General features: G+C 38.5%; 1 protein-coding gene across 2 annotated transcripts in view; it reads left to right on the plus strand.

The window, feature by feature from the left end:
- METTL25 (methyltransferase like 25) overlaps positions 1-19,022 on the plus strand; it is a 107,013-nt gene that overhangs the window by 1,570 nt on the left and 86,421 nt on the right. The window contains exons 2-4 of one of the 2 annotated variants that reach the window (XM_056116378.1): positions 12,440-12,548; positions 18,079-18,243; positions 18,477-18,583. In XM_056116378.1, the coding sequence (XP_055972353.1) occupies positions 18,147-18,243; positions 18,477-18,583 (204 nt within the window). In that variant the 5' untranslated portion in view covers positions 12,440-12,548; positions 18,079-18,146. The remainder of the gene's footprint in view (positions 1-12,439; positions 12,549-18,078; positions 18,244-18,476; positions 18,584-19,022) is intronic. The other variant, XM_056116371.1, reaches the window with a different exon arrangement.

Below are 19,022 nucleotides of genomic sequence, written 5' to 3' on the forward strand. Positions count from 1 at the left end.
GAACATCCCTCAAAAAATTACAAATTGAGTTCCTATTCAACCAAGCAATATCACTTTAGGGAATTTACGCTGGGGAACCTAAAACACAGCAGAAACACAATCTATACCTCTGTGTTCGTTGCAGCACTATTCACAATAGCAAAAATCTGGAAACAACCTGAGTGCCCAAGAACAGACATATGGATAAAGAAACCCTGGTACATCTACACAATGGGATACTACGCAGCTGTTAGGAAAAATGAGGTCATGAATTTTTGCCTATAAATGGATAGACTTAGAGAGTATCATGCTGAGTGAAAGAGTCAGAAGGAGAGGGGCAGATATAGAATGACTGCATTCATCTGTGGAAGATAAAAAAATCAGTATGAAACTAATACCCAAGACCAGGAAAAACAGACCAGGAGGATTGGTCATTGATGGGTAAGTGGTGTGCAAGATAGAGGATAGTTAAGATAGAGGAGGATCCACTATGATAATACTAGAGGGAAATGGTCACTCTGCACAAGAAATGTGTGTTGAAAGTAGGTAAAGGGATGTATATGATAACCTTTTAGCATCCTTATCACAAACCACAATGCCTAAAATGAGAGAGAGAAAGAGAAGAGGGGTGGGAGGTGGCTTGAAGGGGTGGGAGGGAAACTGTGGACACTGGTGCTGGGAAATTACACCAATGGAAGGATGGGTGTTGGAATATTGTATGATTGAAATGCAGTCATGAACAACTTCGTGATGCTCTATCTCATGGTGATTCAATAAAATACCTGTGTGAGAGCCAGGGGAGAGCTCAAAGGGCTAATATATTCATTACACTAATGTATTCCTTATTTTATTTTAATTATACTATTTCCCTTCTAAGATGCATTGTTTTGTACACTGCTGTATCCACTGTGCCTGGTCTGAACAGGTGATTAATAAATACTTGGCAAGCAGAAAAATGAATGGCATCAGTTATTCTTTTTGCATAGGGATTTAAAAATAGCACATTTTGAAGACTTTATATTTATCAAATGATAGTGGGATAGAGACCAAAAATGACTGACCCGTGAACTTTCTGACTCCGCAAACATTTTTAAATCATTATTGTTGAAATAACATTAGCTCATATAACTGTGTATGTTTGCGGGGCACAATCTCATGCCTCATCAAGGTTTGGTACCACTCTATAGACACAACCAAGCATTCCTTACAGTAGATCATACCCCCTTCCTGCACTGAACGATACCCTCCCCTCCAGTTCTTCCACTGAGTACAGGGCGCTGTTTCCCTTTAGTTTTGTGTGTTTTATACTTTTCTTCTCTGTATCCCACAAATGGAATCCTTTTTTTTCTTTTCTTTTTTTTTTTTTTAATTTTCTTTCTCTTTCTGACATAGGTTTCCTGAGTGGTTTCCCAAATCATGTTCTCCTGGGTGTCTTGTCAGATGATGTCTTGTCTGTGGGAGAAGTGAAGAGAGTGGGAGGTAGTAGCAGGGGAAAGGGTGGGGGTGGAGAATACCATATTCAGTCGAAACTTCTGGCTTCTCTAGAGGGGAGAGAGCAGAGGATACATATCCCATGTTCAGAGGCATGCAGGCTACCTCAGAGTGGTTATTTGCACTGTCATGTTTGCAAAGTTAGCTTTATAGGGTTTTCCCCAAACTGCCCCAGCTTGTAGATAATAATGGGTTGTAGGATTTTGTCTGAAAAGAACTTTGAACTTTTGGTGGTCTCATATTTTTATTATAGCCCTCTGTTCCTGCTCAAGCAGCGCTTCTCCACAGGGCAGTGTGTGAGGTGGGATCTAGCTTTTTCTGGATTGTTTCTAGGGCTGTAACACAGACTTTGTTCCTGCAGCTCAGAGCGTCCAGTCTTCTTGCTTTTAGAGGTTGATGGAAGAGTCATTTCTTGAATCCACTTCTTGTTCTTTTTTGGTCTCCTTAGAAACTCATTTCCAGTGCTCATCCTACTCTACTCCCTGCTTCACTTCTGACTTATTTACTTAGCATGATAGCCATGTTGAAGCTAAAGACAAGATTTGATCTTTTCTAATAACTGAGTAGATTTCCACTGTACATATAGACCTCATCTTCTTTATCCACTCATGTCCTGTTGGGTGATTTGGTTGCTTTTAGATCTTAGGTGTTACAAATAGTGTTCAATGAATGCAGGTTAGCACATGCTGTTTTGAATCAGTGTTTTTAAATTTCTTGGATAAATACCTAGGAAGGAGTGGAATTGCTGGATCATGTGGTAGCTATGTTTCTGATAAATCTCCATACTGTTGTTCACAGTCTTCTTCCATCCTTTGTCCTTCCATGCTTCCTGTGAGGGTGCCCCATTTACTTTCCTGCCAACGGTGTGTGAGGGTTCTTGTCTCTTTGGTAACACTAATCAACCCTGTTCTGTTTTATATAGAAACACAATTTTGTAATTTTCTACAAAAATTACAGTTGTAAAGATGGTCAGCTGCCCCAGTACTAAGATGAATTTTTAATAACTTTTTTGTAAGGAATATTAATTCTTGTTTCTGTAACAAGTACATGAAGATTGACTTTTTTCCCTACTTCTATGTGAGGTTTATTATTTATGTTAGAGAAATGTTTTAGAATCATCACAGGTTTGTATTGTTTGCTACTATTACTATGTGATTTCCAGTTATATTTTCAGACTTCTGAATCAGGTAGGTTTAAAATTCCAGTGGTACCACTGAAATAGTGCTATGACCGTGGAGAAGCTCATTCATTCCATAAAGTTACTAAAGCTCTATTTCATGACAGCACTTATCTAGGAACTAGGGAAGCATCATAAAAAATTCTTACTTTTATCTTGTCTGTATTCTAGAGGATACATAAATACACATATATATGCATATATGTATATATTATTATTATTTTTAAAACACTCAGGAAAATTAACTCTAAAAGAGGGAGGACAGTAAGATAAAGGAGAGTTCAGATGGAGAGTATGTTTACAATGGTAAATAGATGGTCCTTGCAAGATTTCATGGTGATGTTTCTGGTGGAACACTATAAGTCAGGAGAAATACCAAATCACAGAAGAGAGCATTTTAGGAGTGAGTAAATGTGCGGTGTGAGTTTCAGAGATGCGAGGGCATGCAGGACTCGAGCTTTTGGTGACTGAGAACCATTCCCCTAGCTGGCCCACAGTGACAGACAAACGGATGAAGGACTCGGGGAAACAGAAAAACAGAGTCCTGGGATGGTCGGTAGTCAGTTTATTTCGCTCTCATTCCCGATATAGTTCGATTCTCCCTTCCCTTATAGCATAATAATTTTTCCTTTCTCCCCAGTGTAGTCCCTTCTCTTTTCTTATCTTTAGTCTCCTCCCTCTTTCCCCTTACAGCATAGTTATATAGAAATCATGAAGAGTGGAAGTACATATAGGTGGGGTTGAACATTGTCATAACAACAAACGTATCTAAAACCCCTCCTTCAGGGGAAGTTCTAGGAAATTAACACAAGGACAAAATCTCACCTGAGGGTTCAGCACTCTAGTTCTAAAAGATCCTCTCAAGGGTGGGATTCCATCCAGGGTGTATTGCTTTCTCTTTTCCTCAGCTAGTATCACTGTCACTGTATCTCTGTCATCCTGTTGTTCATTGATTTCTGCAAGCAGGCACCAGTAATGTCTCCATTCTTCCTAGCCCTGAGATTTTAGCAGGTGCCACATTGGAGGCTTCTTCAGGGTAATGAGACCCATTATTGTTACTGGGTTTTGGCATACTGAATATGCCACAGGAAGTTTGCCAGACTCTGCCGAGTGGGCAGGATACACTCGGTAGCCTGTTGGGTTCTCCAAGAGAGAGGTCACGCGGCCGCAGATGTGGCTTTGCGCTTCCAAGAGCTGGGTTTTATAGTCCCTGGGTCTTGGCTGTTGATGGAATAACATGGCACCAGGGACAGTTGGTGGGTGTAATGCCTAGTTACTGGAAGATGGGGTATCTGGGTGGAGGAGGCCCAGTCCCGATCCAAGCAGGCCTGGAGATCTCAGCCCTGGGTCCTGTACACCTGGGTTCCTCTGCCGGTTCCTTCAAGGGTGAGACTCATCTGAGAGTGTGGCAAGTGGTCTTAAGCATGGCTGCAGCTGGTTCTGGGGGTCTTTAGCTGCCGGGGTTCTGCTTGGGGTAGGGAAGGAAACTCAACCCACCCTCCTCCAAGGGACCCCAGTGAGGACAGCCAAGCGCAGGGGCAGACGACTCTGCTAATAATCCATTTAAACAATCATAGTAAAATTTACTTCTTATAATATTTCTAGTCATTTTGTATCAACACAGTAAGAAATATATTAAGTTTATAGGTTGGCTCTTTCTGGGGACATCTCACTATATATATTCAGACCACAGTCCTCAGACCAGGTTAAGGGTCCCTGTATGGTCCTTATTCAGTTACTTCTTTTTGAGTCTTGACAGAGTTTGATCCATGACCGTGCTCTTAATTTATTATGCGTATGGTGCTTAGCCTGTCCCTTTTTGATGCCAGGGTAGCTTACTGCTTGCCCTGGGTCCATCCAATCCCTTCATCAGGACCCTGCTTTTGGAGTGCTAGGAACTAAGGGCAGCTGAGGTTTAAGTCAAGTAAATATGGATGCCCAGGAGTAAATATTATTTTGGAGTCAATTAACTACCATGTTATAAAAGCATAGCATCAGCTGTCTTCCTGTGTATACAAAAAAGGATAATACTAGACCATGCGGATGACATAAAGGAAAGAGAAAAGCAATATAGGATTATTAGTGCTTGATGGAATCAGGTATGCCTCAGGGGCACTGTTGTGGGAGTAACTCAATAAACCTAAGCTCCCTGTAGGAGGAACAAGGACAACCCAATGTTGTCCAACAATGGTGAATCCCTAATCCAGCCAAGTGGCTGTGTTTGGAAATTCAGTGCTATGTGAGGTCTCTGGGGGTAGAGCTCTTATCCTGGAGGAAGAGGCAGAGACCCCAGGAGGGTGCACACAGAAAAAGCCTTTGGGAAAACATGGAGAAGGCACCCGGGAGAGGAGACTGCTGGGAAGCACTCCGCCAGTGCCGTTTATTGGGCCAGCAGCTCACTGCCTTTTTTCATACCATGGCCTTTGCTGCCAGACTGCCTTGCCCCAGTCCAGACTCTGCCACATATGAGCTCTGTTTACTGGGACCTGAACTCTTTACATTGCAGTTCTCATAAATGAGAATGTTTGTAGCATGTTGTTGGGGTACTCCGGAAAGTAAAGTGAATTAATGTCTAGGAAAGATTAAGAATCTAGTCTGGGGACTGGAGCAATAGTACAGCCAATAGGGTGATTGCCTTGCATGTGGCCCACCTTGGTTTGATTCCTGGCACCCCAGATGACCCCCAACCCCCAGCACTGCTAGGAGTGATTCCTGAGTGCAGAGGCAGGAGTAAGCCCTGAGCACAGCTGGGTGTGGCCCCCAAATAAACAAAGAAAAGAATCAAGCCTGAGGGGTGGAGAGACAGTTCTACAGGCTGTAGCACATGTTTTGCATGTCTGAGGCCTGCATGGCATCCCCAGCACCAAATCATCCCCAACACACCTCAATGACACTTGAGCACTCCTGGGTGAGACCACAATGCCTCAAAGAATAGCACCTAGTCATATCACTTAGCCTATTCATTCATCTGCCCAGTGTTTATTAAGCACCTTCTACCTGCTAGATCCTATTAAAGGTTTGAACACAATGAAGTCTGTACCTTTACAAACTATATATTTTAGTGAGTAAGGCACATAATAAGCAATATATAGTGTGTAGTACATAGGATATAGTATATACATATACAATAGCAGGTTACAGTTATAACAAGGAGGAAGGGAATGAAGAGTAGAAACATATTGTGTGGTCAAGAGAAAAGCATTCTGTGAGGGTGATGAGGGAAGTCTTCTTTAAGGAGAAAATCTGAATATGGAGAGAGTCTGAGGACAAACTGCTTGGGGACAGAGGATTTCGAGCTGACTTGAGAACAGGTGCTAGGCTGGGGCTTGCTGTGCATGTTGGAAGTACAGCAGTGAGGACCAGGGGAGTGTGGCAAGAGATGCTAAGAGATTGGTGTGATAGCCCAGTGTCGTTCTGGTAGGGCTTGCGTACAATCCTAAGAGCTCAGTGTTGATTCTGAGTAAAATGGAAAGCTGGCCAAGATGGGGTGTGCCCGGTGATTGATTGATGTTTCCGGGCATGACTGGCTTCTTAGTAGAGAAGGGCTGTCTGATTGTGATTGTCACAGGTGAGGTCAGAAGCAGAATCACTGGATAGACGGTTGTTAAAATAGTCCCGGGAAACTTTAAGTTCTGGGAGCTGAGAAGAGATGAGGCAGTTCCCCAAGCCCATCGCAGTGATAAACATTGCTCAGATTATTACATAAACTAGTAGAAGATTCTGGAAGGTTATCAAAGGAAGCAGAGACCTGAGAAGAGTTTATTGTTGAAAGACAGTTATTGATCCAGTAAGAACTGGGAAATCGATGACTTCTGGCTGGAATTGATTACCAACTCAGGGTGGGACAAAGACATAGCTCATAGATGCAAACAGATGGTAATTGTAAGGGGTGCATTCTGGAAGTGGGAGGACTGAGATAGAATACTTAATTATAAATTCTATTTAAATCCGTGGATGCCACCTGAAGTACAGTACCTGGGAGACCCAGAGTGGTACAAAAAATCTGGTAAGACTAGAGGAGCAGAGAACCTTCAAATGACAGAGCTTCTGGTGAGATTTGCATATTTGCGGCCCCCATTATAGTCTGCCCAAAGTGGTTGGCAAAAATTAGAAGCCTCATCAAAAGCATGTGGCCGTGGGCAGACTTTAGGACTGGCAGAAAATAAAACTCGGGAGCTTTGAAAACAAGGTAACCACGAAGAGGGTGAATCCCTCAGCCTGATAAGAAAATCTACTCAAATCTTTGTGCTAAAGTACACAAATTTGGGGATACATTCAGGGGACAGACAACTAATTAGCGATGTGCTCACTTCTGCCCCCTACTGAAAGGAGAAGGGAGGTGGTGCTCAGGTTACAGGTAGGTGCATTTAGCAGAGCAACAGCAAAATTCTTAGAAAAATATAGCAAATTTACCACAAGAAACAATATAGTATTCTCAGCTTTATACTAATTCTAATATTAAGTTTAAATAGCCATGCTCAGAGAATTAAAGGGAAAATGTAACGCAGCAGGAGAAATTAAATCAGTAGAAAATTATCCAGATTGGATTCAGATGTTATGTGGCAATTATAAATACATTCAAAGAACTAAAAGAAAATATAGTCTATGGATTAAAGAACAATTACTGCTAATGAATAATTAATTACGCTTTTAACTGCAAAAGCGCATACTCATTGACACACAATTACATATCTATTACTATATAACAAGTGGCTTTAATTAACGTAGACACAATTTCTGTGACCAACTCCACAGGAGCAGCATCAGTGGATGGGTCTGCTTTGGGATTTCATGATTTCATGTGAAAATTCTAGTGGGGAATGCTTTTGTGAAGGTTTTATTCTGGGCAATGATTTGTCTCCATGACCCTGCATGAGGCATTTGTCTCATGCAGGATCTGTAGCCTGGCAGCCTGAAACCTCAGTTTCTCTCCAGGTGAACCCTCCGTGAGTCTGTTCCGTGGAAGCGAATATTTTTGTATAATGTTATTGCTTCTTCTCTGTGCTCAGGGCCCTAGACTTTGTCTGGTTTGGATAGACTGTGAACCTTTGCTTATTCAGAAGGGAAGGCTGTTGCCTGTTTGCTAGTGTCAGGCTGGCAATGAGCCTTACGTGATTGCTGACAAAGATGAGCAAAGTCAGTGCCATAGGAATGCCATAAGAAAAACCTTAATGAATGAAATAAAGGAAATGAAGACTAGATAATATAGTGTGTCCTGAATTTTTTTTTCTCGAAATAGGCTCTAGTTTTATAACTAGATTATAATCTGGTATAATCTGTGATAAATTTTTTACCTTTGTTTATCATTAACAGCTAATAAGATATTTTGTAACTTATTTGAAGAGACAGAAATCCGGAGCTATTTCTCCCTGTGTGGAAATGTAGGACTTCATTCACTACACTGCTTATGCTCTGTGCTTAGGGATCACACCTGATAGCTTCAGGGGTCATATGGGGTCCTGGGGATAGGGGACAGGTCAGCCTTATGCAAAATAAGTGCCTTGCCTACTGTACTATATATCCAGCCCATGATTGTACCTTCTAAGGAGCAATTCTTGCTTCCAGATTCTATTATAAGGTTGCTTCTCCCTGCAAACTGCTCTCCAGTCATCATCGAGAGCATCATTTTGATCTTGTCATTCCTCAGCTCACAAGCCATCTGTCAGGCTTTTCCTCCAAAATGCCATCTGGTCTTACCTGTTATCTTTCTGTAGCTAGAACCTCAGCTATTTATGTGAGAAACTAGGAGACAGTATGGGGAAAACGTGTGTTTTGTGATTATCACATAAGGTTTGGAATGTGACACTTAGTGCTGTATAAATTAACTCAGCTTTTGAACCTGTTTTCCCATTTCAAAATTGGGAATCACAAAGTAAATACCTATCACAGTAGATGGATAAGCAATTAATGAATATTTGCCAAATTTTCCGTCTTGGATGGAGCTAGGATGAAAAAATGATCCCATTCCAGATGGACATAAACATCTCTGAGCGCTGGTATATAATCCCAGAGTCAAAAGTCCCTTTGCTCTGTTCTGCTCACTTTGATTAGTTGTGTGCCTTTCACAGGACAGTTAGCTATAGAGCTTAGTGTTTTCATCTGAGATGTAATTACCTAGTTAGTGTGTTCATCTATAACTGAGATGGATAAATGGCCACCCCCAGTCTCACATGCTTGTAAACATGTCTTGCGGAACCCAGTTGTTTACCTTTCATTAGTCAGCATTTAAAAATTGACAGATTTAATACCCCCTTGCCTCCACCCCACCCCCACGCACACACCTGGAATTGTGGCTGCTCTGGAAAAAGGTGAGAATATTTGGCTATTTTTATGTATGATCTTTGTGTGACAGTTTGCTTCATGAGGGCATCTAGTCTTCTTGGCAGTGTCACAAATGGAAATAATTTGTCTTATTGTTCACCAGTCTGCCACGATAGTACTAGAGTTTTTCTGACTCTTGGTTTAGGGACATCAGTGATTTTTCTTAAAAAATGAATTTAGGGAGAGGATTCACATTCTGAAATGACACTGAGACCTAGAATTTGTAATCACTAGTGAGCAATAAAATAGTGGATCGTTTGCCAGTGCATAATCCCTGTGGAAATACAGTGGCTTGAGTTTTTACTCCCAGCCCTGGTGTTAAATTTACAATTTTGCTGGTCCAACCTGAATCATGAGATGAGAAAGCCTGCGATCAGTCATTTTGGGTCAGCCAGTTTAATAAACAATTTAATTCCCTTTCAGAGCTGACTCCATATGGACTCTAATTATGAGAACAATGGAAATAATTTGATGCTAGTTATCAGTTTTTAAGATATGGTCTTCACCCAAAGTTGAAGGGAGTATGAGGAAATGTGTATTATTTCAGAAATGACAAGTGAAGTAGAAGCTGTGATGTCTATGATGAGAACAAGATTGATTTCGAAGGACTTACTAGATTGGAATAGTCTCATATAAAAACTATTTTCTACAGTTAGCAACCTTCCTTTTTAAAAGTTTACAATCTGCAATTTGTTGTGTTTTGCTAACAAAATCATAATTAAAACTTATTATTATTATTATTATTTTAAATAGGGGACTGCCTTGGGTACAAGTCTTGGGCACATACCTTGGGTACCAAGACATGTTAAAAATAGTACATGCCTTGGATAGGACATATGCCTCGCAAACAGGTGACCTGGGTTTGAGTCCCAGTATCCCATGTATTCCCCCAAGCCCTACCAGGAGTGATCCCTAGAGCAGAGCCAGGAGCAAGCCCTGAGCCAGGTATGGCTCAGGGGAAAAAAAAAAAATAAAAATAAAAAAATTGACAAATGTTTACTTATTCTTAACTGCTTTTAAATCAGTTTTTCCCAAAGTGGGCCTTGGGGAAACACTGGAACTGCCCAAGGTAGTAGTAGAAATATTGAGAGGTATAATATTGGGAGCTTTCTATTTGTTTGTTCCTTTCAAGAAGGTAGACTTCTGGGGCAGGGGTGGAGGAGGAGGCGGCAGTGATTTTTTTGTTTATTTTAATCTGAAAAGGCAATAGACCAAAATAAATTTGGGCTTTCTTTTTCATTTAAGTTTTTTTGTTTGTTTGGGGGCCAGGCCTGGCAGTGCTCAGGCCTTACTCCTGGCTCTGTGTTCAGGAATCCCTCCTGGTAGGGCTTGGGGAACCATGTGTGGTACTGGGGATCAGCCCCGGGTCAGCCATATGTGAGACAAGCCGCCTACTTACTGTATTATCTTGCCACCCCTGGGCACCTCTGGTTTAAATGGAGTCTGGAGTTTCTGAATTTCTAGTCATCTGTCTTTTAGTTTGGTTGTTTTTTGAAAACTGATTTCTTTTAAAAGGAAATAAAAATATTGTAGTAAGTAAACATGAAACTACATTAAATCTTTAAATCATAGTGAAAATTATCTACCACATTTTATATCACATTTAATTAAAAATATTTCTTGTGTTAGATTCTTTTTTTTTTCTCCTGTAACTTAAGCTAATGCAGGGATAATTCTTTGTGCTAACCACTGGATGTCCTGAGTAACGATTGTTTTTAACATCCCTAGAATGTAGTAAGTACCCTGTGCTGACTACTAGGCATCAGATTGTGTCTCAGTTGCATCGTCTTTCTGGAGCTCTTGTAACCAACTTTCGAGCCCAAGCTTCCTGTCTTCCTGCAGAGTCTGCATTTAGAAACTGTCTGTGGTGATCTTGTTTTAAGTTCTTTAATGTCCTGTGTGATGTCTAATTCTGACCACATAGTTCAAGAAGTTATGGCAATTAGGACACTCATGTACATAGTAAATTTCACAGTTTGAGGGTTGCTTACTATATTCCAGATTGCATTAGGGTGCTTCTGCTCTCACTGAGGATGAGGATGATGATCTGTATTTATACAGGATTTCTCTCATTCTATATCATATTTCAGCTTTCTCTTAAATATGTCAAAAGGAATGGTTTGTGAGAATAGATAGACTGTGGTTAAATTCTCCTGTTTTTTTAGATAGATTTATTTGGGATTTACTTATTGGTTTTTTTTTTTTTTTTTTTTTTTTTTGCCCAGGAGCTATTCTTGGAACCTGGGGTTCACGTATGTGAGTGCTCTGTATGGTACCAGCAATCAAAACTGGGCCTCTCACTTGTGTCCAGATATTTTAACTATCTCCCCACCCCTTCGTTTCATTTTTATGAAAAAGTTAATGCAGAAATGACTTTCAAATGGTTATTGCATTCAGTGTAATATCAATATTGGTATAGTAAGGACATGCATATCAATTCTTTGCTAATTATATCTTGTCCTATCTAAAATTTAGTTTGCATGTTGAAACACTATTGTTTTTTCACTTCATATGCAACCATAAGCTATGGTAAAGTAGCCTAGGCAAAAAGTTTCCACCATCTAACCAGTTCATATAAGTTATTTTTAAAAAGCAACTTTATTTTCAGTTTTATTTCTTACAAAGATTATATGAATGGGTGCATATAGAGGTTCATAAAAGCTAACAGTTTTTAAAGTTGTTTAGTTTTAATTTTTATGGTAAAAGGCATTTTAACTTTTGGTTGAACTCTATTAAACACGTGTGAAAAATTAAAATTTAAAGCCAAGAGTTGTGGAAACCAGAGTCTTAAAATGCACGGTGAAGTTTTTCATTGAACATAAGTAAATTTCTATTGAAAAATTGTGCTTATGAGGATTTTATTGTTATAAGGAAAAATCACCCATGATGCTATTACATAGCCTTTGTGAGAATTTATATAACTGTACCATAGAATGGCTAATCTGGGGAAGGATGTTTGCATATGAAGGACATAATTAGGATTGATGGGATGTTGGATGATGGACTAAAGACACTTTCGAGGTCTGGTAAAAGCTTTTAACTTCCGCAAGTAATGATGCTTTTGAAAACAGGAAATAGACAAAAGGTAAGGTTTGGGGAGCTTTGAATTCCTTTCAGCCTTGAATATTTTGAAGTATAGACATCTGTAGGATGGAAAAAAAAAGCATTTCTTTGTTCTTGTGGAAATTGTTATAAAGAAGGCACTATTTTTCCTTAAAATTTTGGTCATGGGACAATTCCAGATTGTATTAGAATATCAGCAGTGGTCTTTGCCCCCATGACTGAGTTAACATTCAAGCTTTAGTTTGACCTCCTCGCCTAATAGCATTTAATCTCACATGACATTCTAAAGCAGTGACTCTCAACTGTAGGTTTAAGAACTCGAGGGCCGCTGTTCTTATTCACTCTGTACTCACCCTGTGATCATAATAAACATTCAGGCTGAGATGAGATTTTATGTTCCTCTGACAGGCTCAACAATGCTCTTGAAGTCCTCCTAGTGGCCTTGGTGATCACTACAACCACAGACAGAATCTTAGCAGAATTTATTTCTCCCTGTGTAGCTGATGATGCTACAATAGTAAGTGTATTGAGGAATTGCTTCCATCCATCCATCCATCCATCCATCCATCCATCCATCCACACCGAGTGCATTTTATAAATAAGATATTATTTATCACTGTAGAACTGGCCATAAATTAGTGCATTTCCTTTGATTCTAGAAATAGCTACAGGCTTGTATCATTTTATTGTGCCTCATGTCATGCGTTTTGAAGGTTTGTGTGAGTCCTGCACGGAGCAATTATCAGCACCATTTTCCCAACAGCATGTGCTTACTTGGTGTCTTTGTGTTTTTGGTAATTTGTTCGGTGTTTCAAAATGTTAATACTGTTATTATTTTCTTAGGATAATCTGTTATCTGTGATCTTTGATGTTGCTATTGTCATTGTTGGGGAGGGTACTGTAGAAGAATGAGCTTGACAAATAAATAAATGTGTTTTCTCTGACTGCTCACCTAACTAGCTCTTTCATTGTCTGCCCCTCTCAGGCCACCTGATTTCCTAAGACATAATATTAAAATTGGGCTGGATCCATAGCACAGCGGGTAGGGTGTTTGCCTTGCACGCAGCCAACCTGACAGACCCGGGTTCAATTCCTCTGCCCCTCTTGGAGAGCCTGGCAAGTTACAGAGAGTATCTTGCCCACACGGCAAAGCCTGGCAAGCTACCCGAGATATTTTTGATATGCCAAACACAGTAACAACAAGACTCACAATGGAGACATTATTGGGCCCACTTGAGCAAATCGATGAACAATGATAGGACAGGGACAGTGACATTGAATATTAAAATTAAGCCATTCGGTTACCCTCCAGTGCTCTCTATTTATTCAAATTGAAGAAGTTTATATCTGTCAGTTTTAATTAAAAGCTAGAAATGATTAAAACTTAGTGAATAAGTCATGTGAAAGTCAAGACAGGGTAAACACTAGATTAAAAGCTCACAAACAGCTACAAGTAGTGAGTGAAAAGGAAAAGTTCTAGAAAGAAATTAAATTAAAAGTCTTATTTTATGAACACATGAATGATGAAAAAGCGAAACAACAGCCACATTGCTTAAATGGATGAATAAGGTTTTCGATAGGTTTGAACAGAAAATAAAAACAGCCACACCATTTCCTTAAATCAAATGTAATTTAGAGCTATACTCCAGCTCTAATTTTGTGAGATTTGGGAGAGTTGAGGAAACTTAGAAGAGTTAGTTGTTTATCATATTTAAGAGAGGAAATTGTCTCTGCAGTATAAAAGCGAACAGTGTGCCTGCAATACTGATTTAAAGCTGTAGCCAGTTCAAATTATCCGGAAATTTAGCTAAGATAATTAGTGAACTAACAGCATATTTTAAAATGTATTTTTAATTAAGCATGTATGTTTTAGACATACTATTGAACACTTACACTATATACATATAATTATATATGCATGTATGTCTCTGTGTGTGTTTACTTAAAAATAACTAGAAATTAGTCACATTCTTTAATTGTGAGCCTTTACTGGACTGCTCCACAACAAACCCTCATCTTTGAGCCATGCCTATACAAAATCTTACAAGACTTTTCAGATTTATCAGTTGTTTTATATGTAGAAACCACCTTTTTTAAATGTCTTAAAACTTTAAAAATCACTTCTGGTAGAGAGGGAGGTGTTGAGGAAAGCGAAGAAAGTAAAAGGATTAAGACATAAACCAAGTTTGTATGATCTGTCTTGAGATCCTTACATGTATTGATCTCTGCCAGAAGAGTTCTTGCTAAGTCAGATTCTGACAGTCAGATCTGCCTAGAGTTTTGGTTAACTTCTCTCTTTCCAAATTTCATTTCGTGTCTACTAAACTTTTGTGGCTTTCTAATCAAATACGTGTATGGAGAGTAGTATCTTAACACTGCTTTGGTTCAAATGTCTTTCCACTTGGTGTCTGAGCAAACTTGGTGAACTTGCAGTCTCTCTAAGACTTTTACTCCTGAAAGTGGAATAAAAACCACTGTGCAACTGGATTATGATAATTTGACTAAATGTAAATAATTTCTCATAATGCCTAACATAATATATATGCAAGTGATATTAGCAATAATGTTGATGAGATACTGTGAATCTTAACAGTACTTTCTCAGAGTGCTAGAGCATAATTCAGTTTTGCAATTTTATTTATTCAATGTAAATATATATCCTTTTATTGTTTGTGTTTGGCTTTAAAACATTATTGCTCCACCTTGAGATTTTTATTATCCACTATGCTTACGAATAACTTTTTTTCTTTCCCTGTAAATTAAGCTCAGTTTTTTAAAAAATAATAGAGATACCATGACCTCATATTTATGAAAAACCACTTGTCCCCTGACTCTTTCCCACTGTCCCTTGTGACTAATTAACTGATGGAGTATGAAATCTCTATGGAATAGTGATTTAACATGTACAAAAAGTTAAGACAAGGCATGTAATAGAGCAAAACATTTACTTCCAGTAGAGGGAGATGTTGGCAAAATAATCATGTCACAAAATATGCAGGTGCAGTGGACAATAAATTAAAAGCAAATCCTGTGTGAAAAATCTAATTACGAATTAGCTAAATATAAGTTCAGTGACAGAGTGGTTTTCAGTTTTACTTGACGCCAAGCCCAAGTTCATTATGCCCATAAGGGGAAGTCCTAGGAGGTTTATAGACCGGGTATCCATTGCCATCTAACTTACAGTTTCACAGATGAAACACAAGATTATTGGGCATCTCTTCCCCTCTAAACAGCACAGAATATAAAAGTAATGGAAGTTGCAGGCTGAATAATTTGAAAAAAAAAACTTATATTTGTATAATTAAAAATAGTTTTTCACAGAGTTCTTAGACGTTCTGATTACAGTGATTACAGGCTGTAACCCTAAATTGTACTAGATACTGCCTTTTAAAAAAAATTACTGTCAAACATCTGTCTTTGGAATTTTGATCTCCAAATTCCTGGAATTATTGGGAGACCTATAATTAAAAGTTAATAGCATTCAATTCATGTTGAATTTTTCCAACATTTTCAGTAGAATGGTTAAGGTGATCTGAACTTTTACTTTTCCAACAGAAACATCACATATCTTTCTGTTGGCAACATTGTCCAATAACTGACTTGTATAATAGTCCCTCTGCACTTTGAGATTTAATACTCTTATTCTATCACACTTTAAGAAATTGCTGCCCTGGAACTTAGGGATGTTGAGACTGCCCTTAAATCTGAGAGTCTCACTTAATTGTTGACTGAGTTTTCCCTTCTGTATCCTGCCTAAATATTTTGATGTAGATTTTATTACTTTTGGCTCTATTTGTAGATTCAGTTTGTAAGATGTCCAAGAAACTGTGTAATATACAAAATATATCTTAAATGAATTCACTATATACTTTTATAGTTTAAATTTTTGTTTAATTGATTCAGAAATGGATGTTACACATCTCTGCTGATTTTGTTCTTACTAATTAATGATCCACATTACTCTGACTTAATATAGATTAGCTTTGGAATAATATAATGTTAAACACACAGATTTTTTTTCCTTCTTTTTGGGTTACACCCGGCGATGCACAGGGGTTACTCCTGGCTCTGCACTCAGGAATTACTCCTGGTTCAGGGGACCGTATGGGATCTTGTAATTGAACCCGGGTAAGCCGCGTGCAAGGCAAATGCCCTACCTACTGTGCTGTTACTCCAACCCCAGATTTTTTTTTAAATTGTTGTTCTTTTTTTGTTTTTGGTCCACACCTGGTAGAGCTCAGTACTTACTTCTGGCGCAGGGGTCACTCCTGGTGGGTTTGGGGAATCAGACAGGGTGCCAAGGATTGAACCCTGGTCAGCTGCTTCCAAGGCAAGTGCCCTATCCACTGAATTATCGTTCCGACCCTAAAGACAGTTTTTATTTAGAATTCTGCTAATCTTCATCAGTTTGCTTGCTCCCCATATTTGCCAGGGAGCATTGTTACTCATTATGCTAAAGTGATCTTCTGTAATTCCATAAGTAACAATAGCAGATCAGCAATATTAGGATAGATTTCGTATCATATAATGATTTTTCTGGCAGAACCAACGTTCTTCCTTGGATTGCCCTAGACTCTTGTAAATTGAACATTCATCTTACCCATTTAACCACTAGTTATGTTTTTATAAATTATTAAAAATTATTTTCAGTGAATGGACCTAAGTGGACTCCTTAGCTTAACTGCTATGTTCAGAGCATTTCTCTAAGCCATTACTGGCAAACGGGAAATGCCTTTATTTTAACCTTCATAAGTAAGCATTCATTTAAATGGCTGGAGAAAAATGAGGTTGAACAAATAAAGAGCAAGGCATCAGCATTCCAGCACACGTGCATGAGAATTGGCCAGCCTGTGGTGCAGTCAGTCTAAAACTCAGTCACTAAAGGGAACAAAGTCTACTTTGACATGATTTGCACAGCCTTTGTCGTGACCGCAGTGATGTCCTGTCCCAGTCACACAGAGATGCCAGCTGAGGGAAGTTTATCTCAACACATGCTTCAACAGTTACAAGTATTGGAAGAAAGGAAATCTGGTGACCCTTGATATTATTCATACTTCTCCTGAAAAAAATGGCATAGTTTCCCTTGGTGGGATGTACTATACTAAGATAGTTCAGTAGAGTGTGTAAGTATTTCACAGAGAAGGACACCAGATATTTGCAAACAGTGCATCCGATTCCTATACACATGTAAATGAATATTTGGAAGCTATCCTGTGATCTCTGGGTTGGAGTGATAGCACAGTGGGTAAGGCGTTTGCCTTGCACGTGGCCAACCCGACCAACCCAGGTTTGATTCCTACGCCCTTCGGAGAGCCTGGGCAACCTACCCGTGTTGCATATTCGACATTCCAAACACAACAACAAGTTTCACAATGGAGACGTTTCTGGGCCCGCTTGAGCAAATCGATTAACAACAGGAGGACAGTAACAGTGATCTGTGATCTTTACATTAAACTTAGAGATTGTACTATTTAAAACTGACTGTGGGAAGAAAATGAACGTTTTGATTTGATCCTAATCTAATACGTTTTAAAAACTAATACTGCAAACAGAAAGTACACCCACATACACTATTTTATATTACCTAAACAATGCAACATTTTAACAACAACAACACAAATGTTTAACAGCAACATTTATATCACTGGGGATGTTGACATTGTCCTACATGCAAGAGGAGCAGTGTTCTGAGAATTGACCACCTGTAACATCACAGTTGTAGAGTATCTTATAATTACATTACATTTAGCAAGATTTTTAACTTTTCTTTTTGGTTGTTAGAACAACATCCCAAAAAATTAGCCAAAATTTGATGTTAAAAATATAATTGTATACAGTATTATGAGAAAACCAGGTACTATAAGTAGTTTAAATATTTAATATTTAAATATAATGTAACTACTAGAGATATTGCTAAAATGTAACCAAAATGAAATTAATACAGTTTATATAAGGAGCCAGTGGGTTTAATATATTATTTTCTTAATCTTATAAAATTAGCCATTTTTAATGATTGCTAACATTTTTATAAATCCTGATTATTTTAGATATTAAAGATTTCCCCAAAATATTTTGTGAAACTTCCCAGAAGTTGGTGAGTGTGGAAGCCTTTGCTATGACTGCGAAGTATTATTCTATACAAAACTTGGGAATTTGTACTCCTATTGAGCAGTTATTAGTAACCCTTGGAGGAAATAAAAAACAGAGAACTGGTATGTATGATTATTATATGTTTATGTATATTTTAGGCATTTCAAAGCAATATATTATTCCTATATATTATTTCTAATGTATTCTCAATTTATTGCTAGACCTAGTATACCTATATTACAATAGAATTTGTATAATTTTATATTTAATTATAAGAAACATGAACATAATTTATTACTTGCTATATTTTGCTTCTTCAGTAGCAGTAGTTTCATTTTGATTTATTTTTGTTTAGGTGAAAATGTGAAACCCGATGAGTTTATGAATGTAAAAAAGTCTCATGAAGTTCAAGCAATGTCTGAGCTGATCAATAGTCTTGCTGATTACTGTGGAATAAAGCAGGTAATAGTAAGAGTATTTTGCTGTATTTTCAGGTGTTGAAATTATTGCCAGCTTTGATACTGTACAAATTTTATTTTCTTATAATAGTCTATAATTCTCACTTAATTGCAATATATATGCACTCCTGCTAATTGTACAGCTTGATGAATTTTGTTAGTGTATATAGTCAACCATAATAATCAAGGTATATGATATTTTCATCACCTTGTAAAGTCTCCTCATGTCTCTTTATAAGGGGCATGCTTATACACATTGGCTGGAGTGTCCATTGAGGCAGATATTTCATTTGTTTATTTATTAATTCAAATTTTCATTTTGGGACCTGTAGCGCTCAGGATTTATCCCTTACTCTGTCCTCAGGGACCATTCCTTGTCAGGTTTGGAGGACCATTGGTGGTACAGGGGATTGAACCTTGCCTGCGGTACTGATGACCCAAAG

This window comes from Sorex fumeus, unplaced genomic scaffold (genome assembly GCF_029834395.1).
Source record: "Sorex fumeus unplaced genomic scaffold, SorFum_2.1 ptg000003l, whole genome shotgun sequence".
Lineage (NCBI taxonomy): Eukaryota > Metazoa > Chordata > Mammalia > Eulipotyphla > Soricidae > Sorex > Sorex fumeus.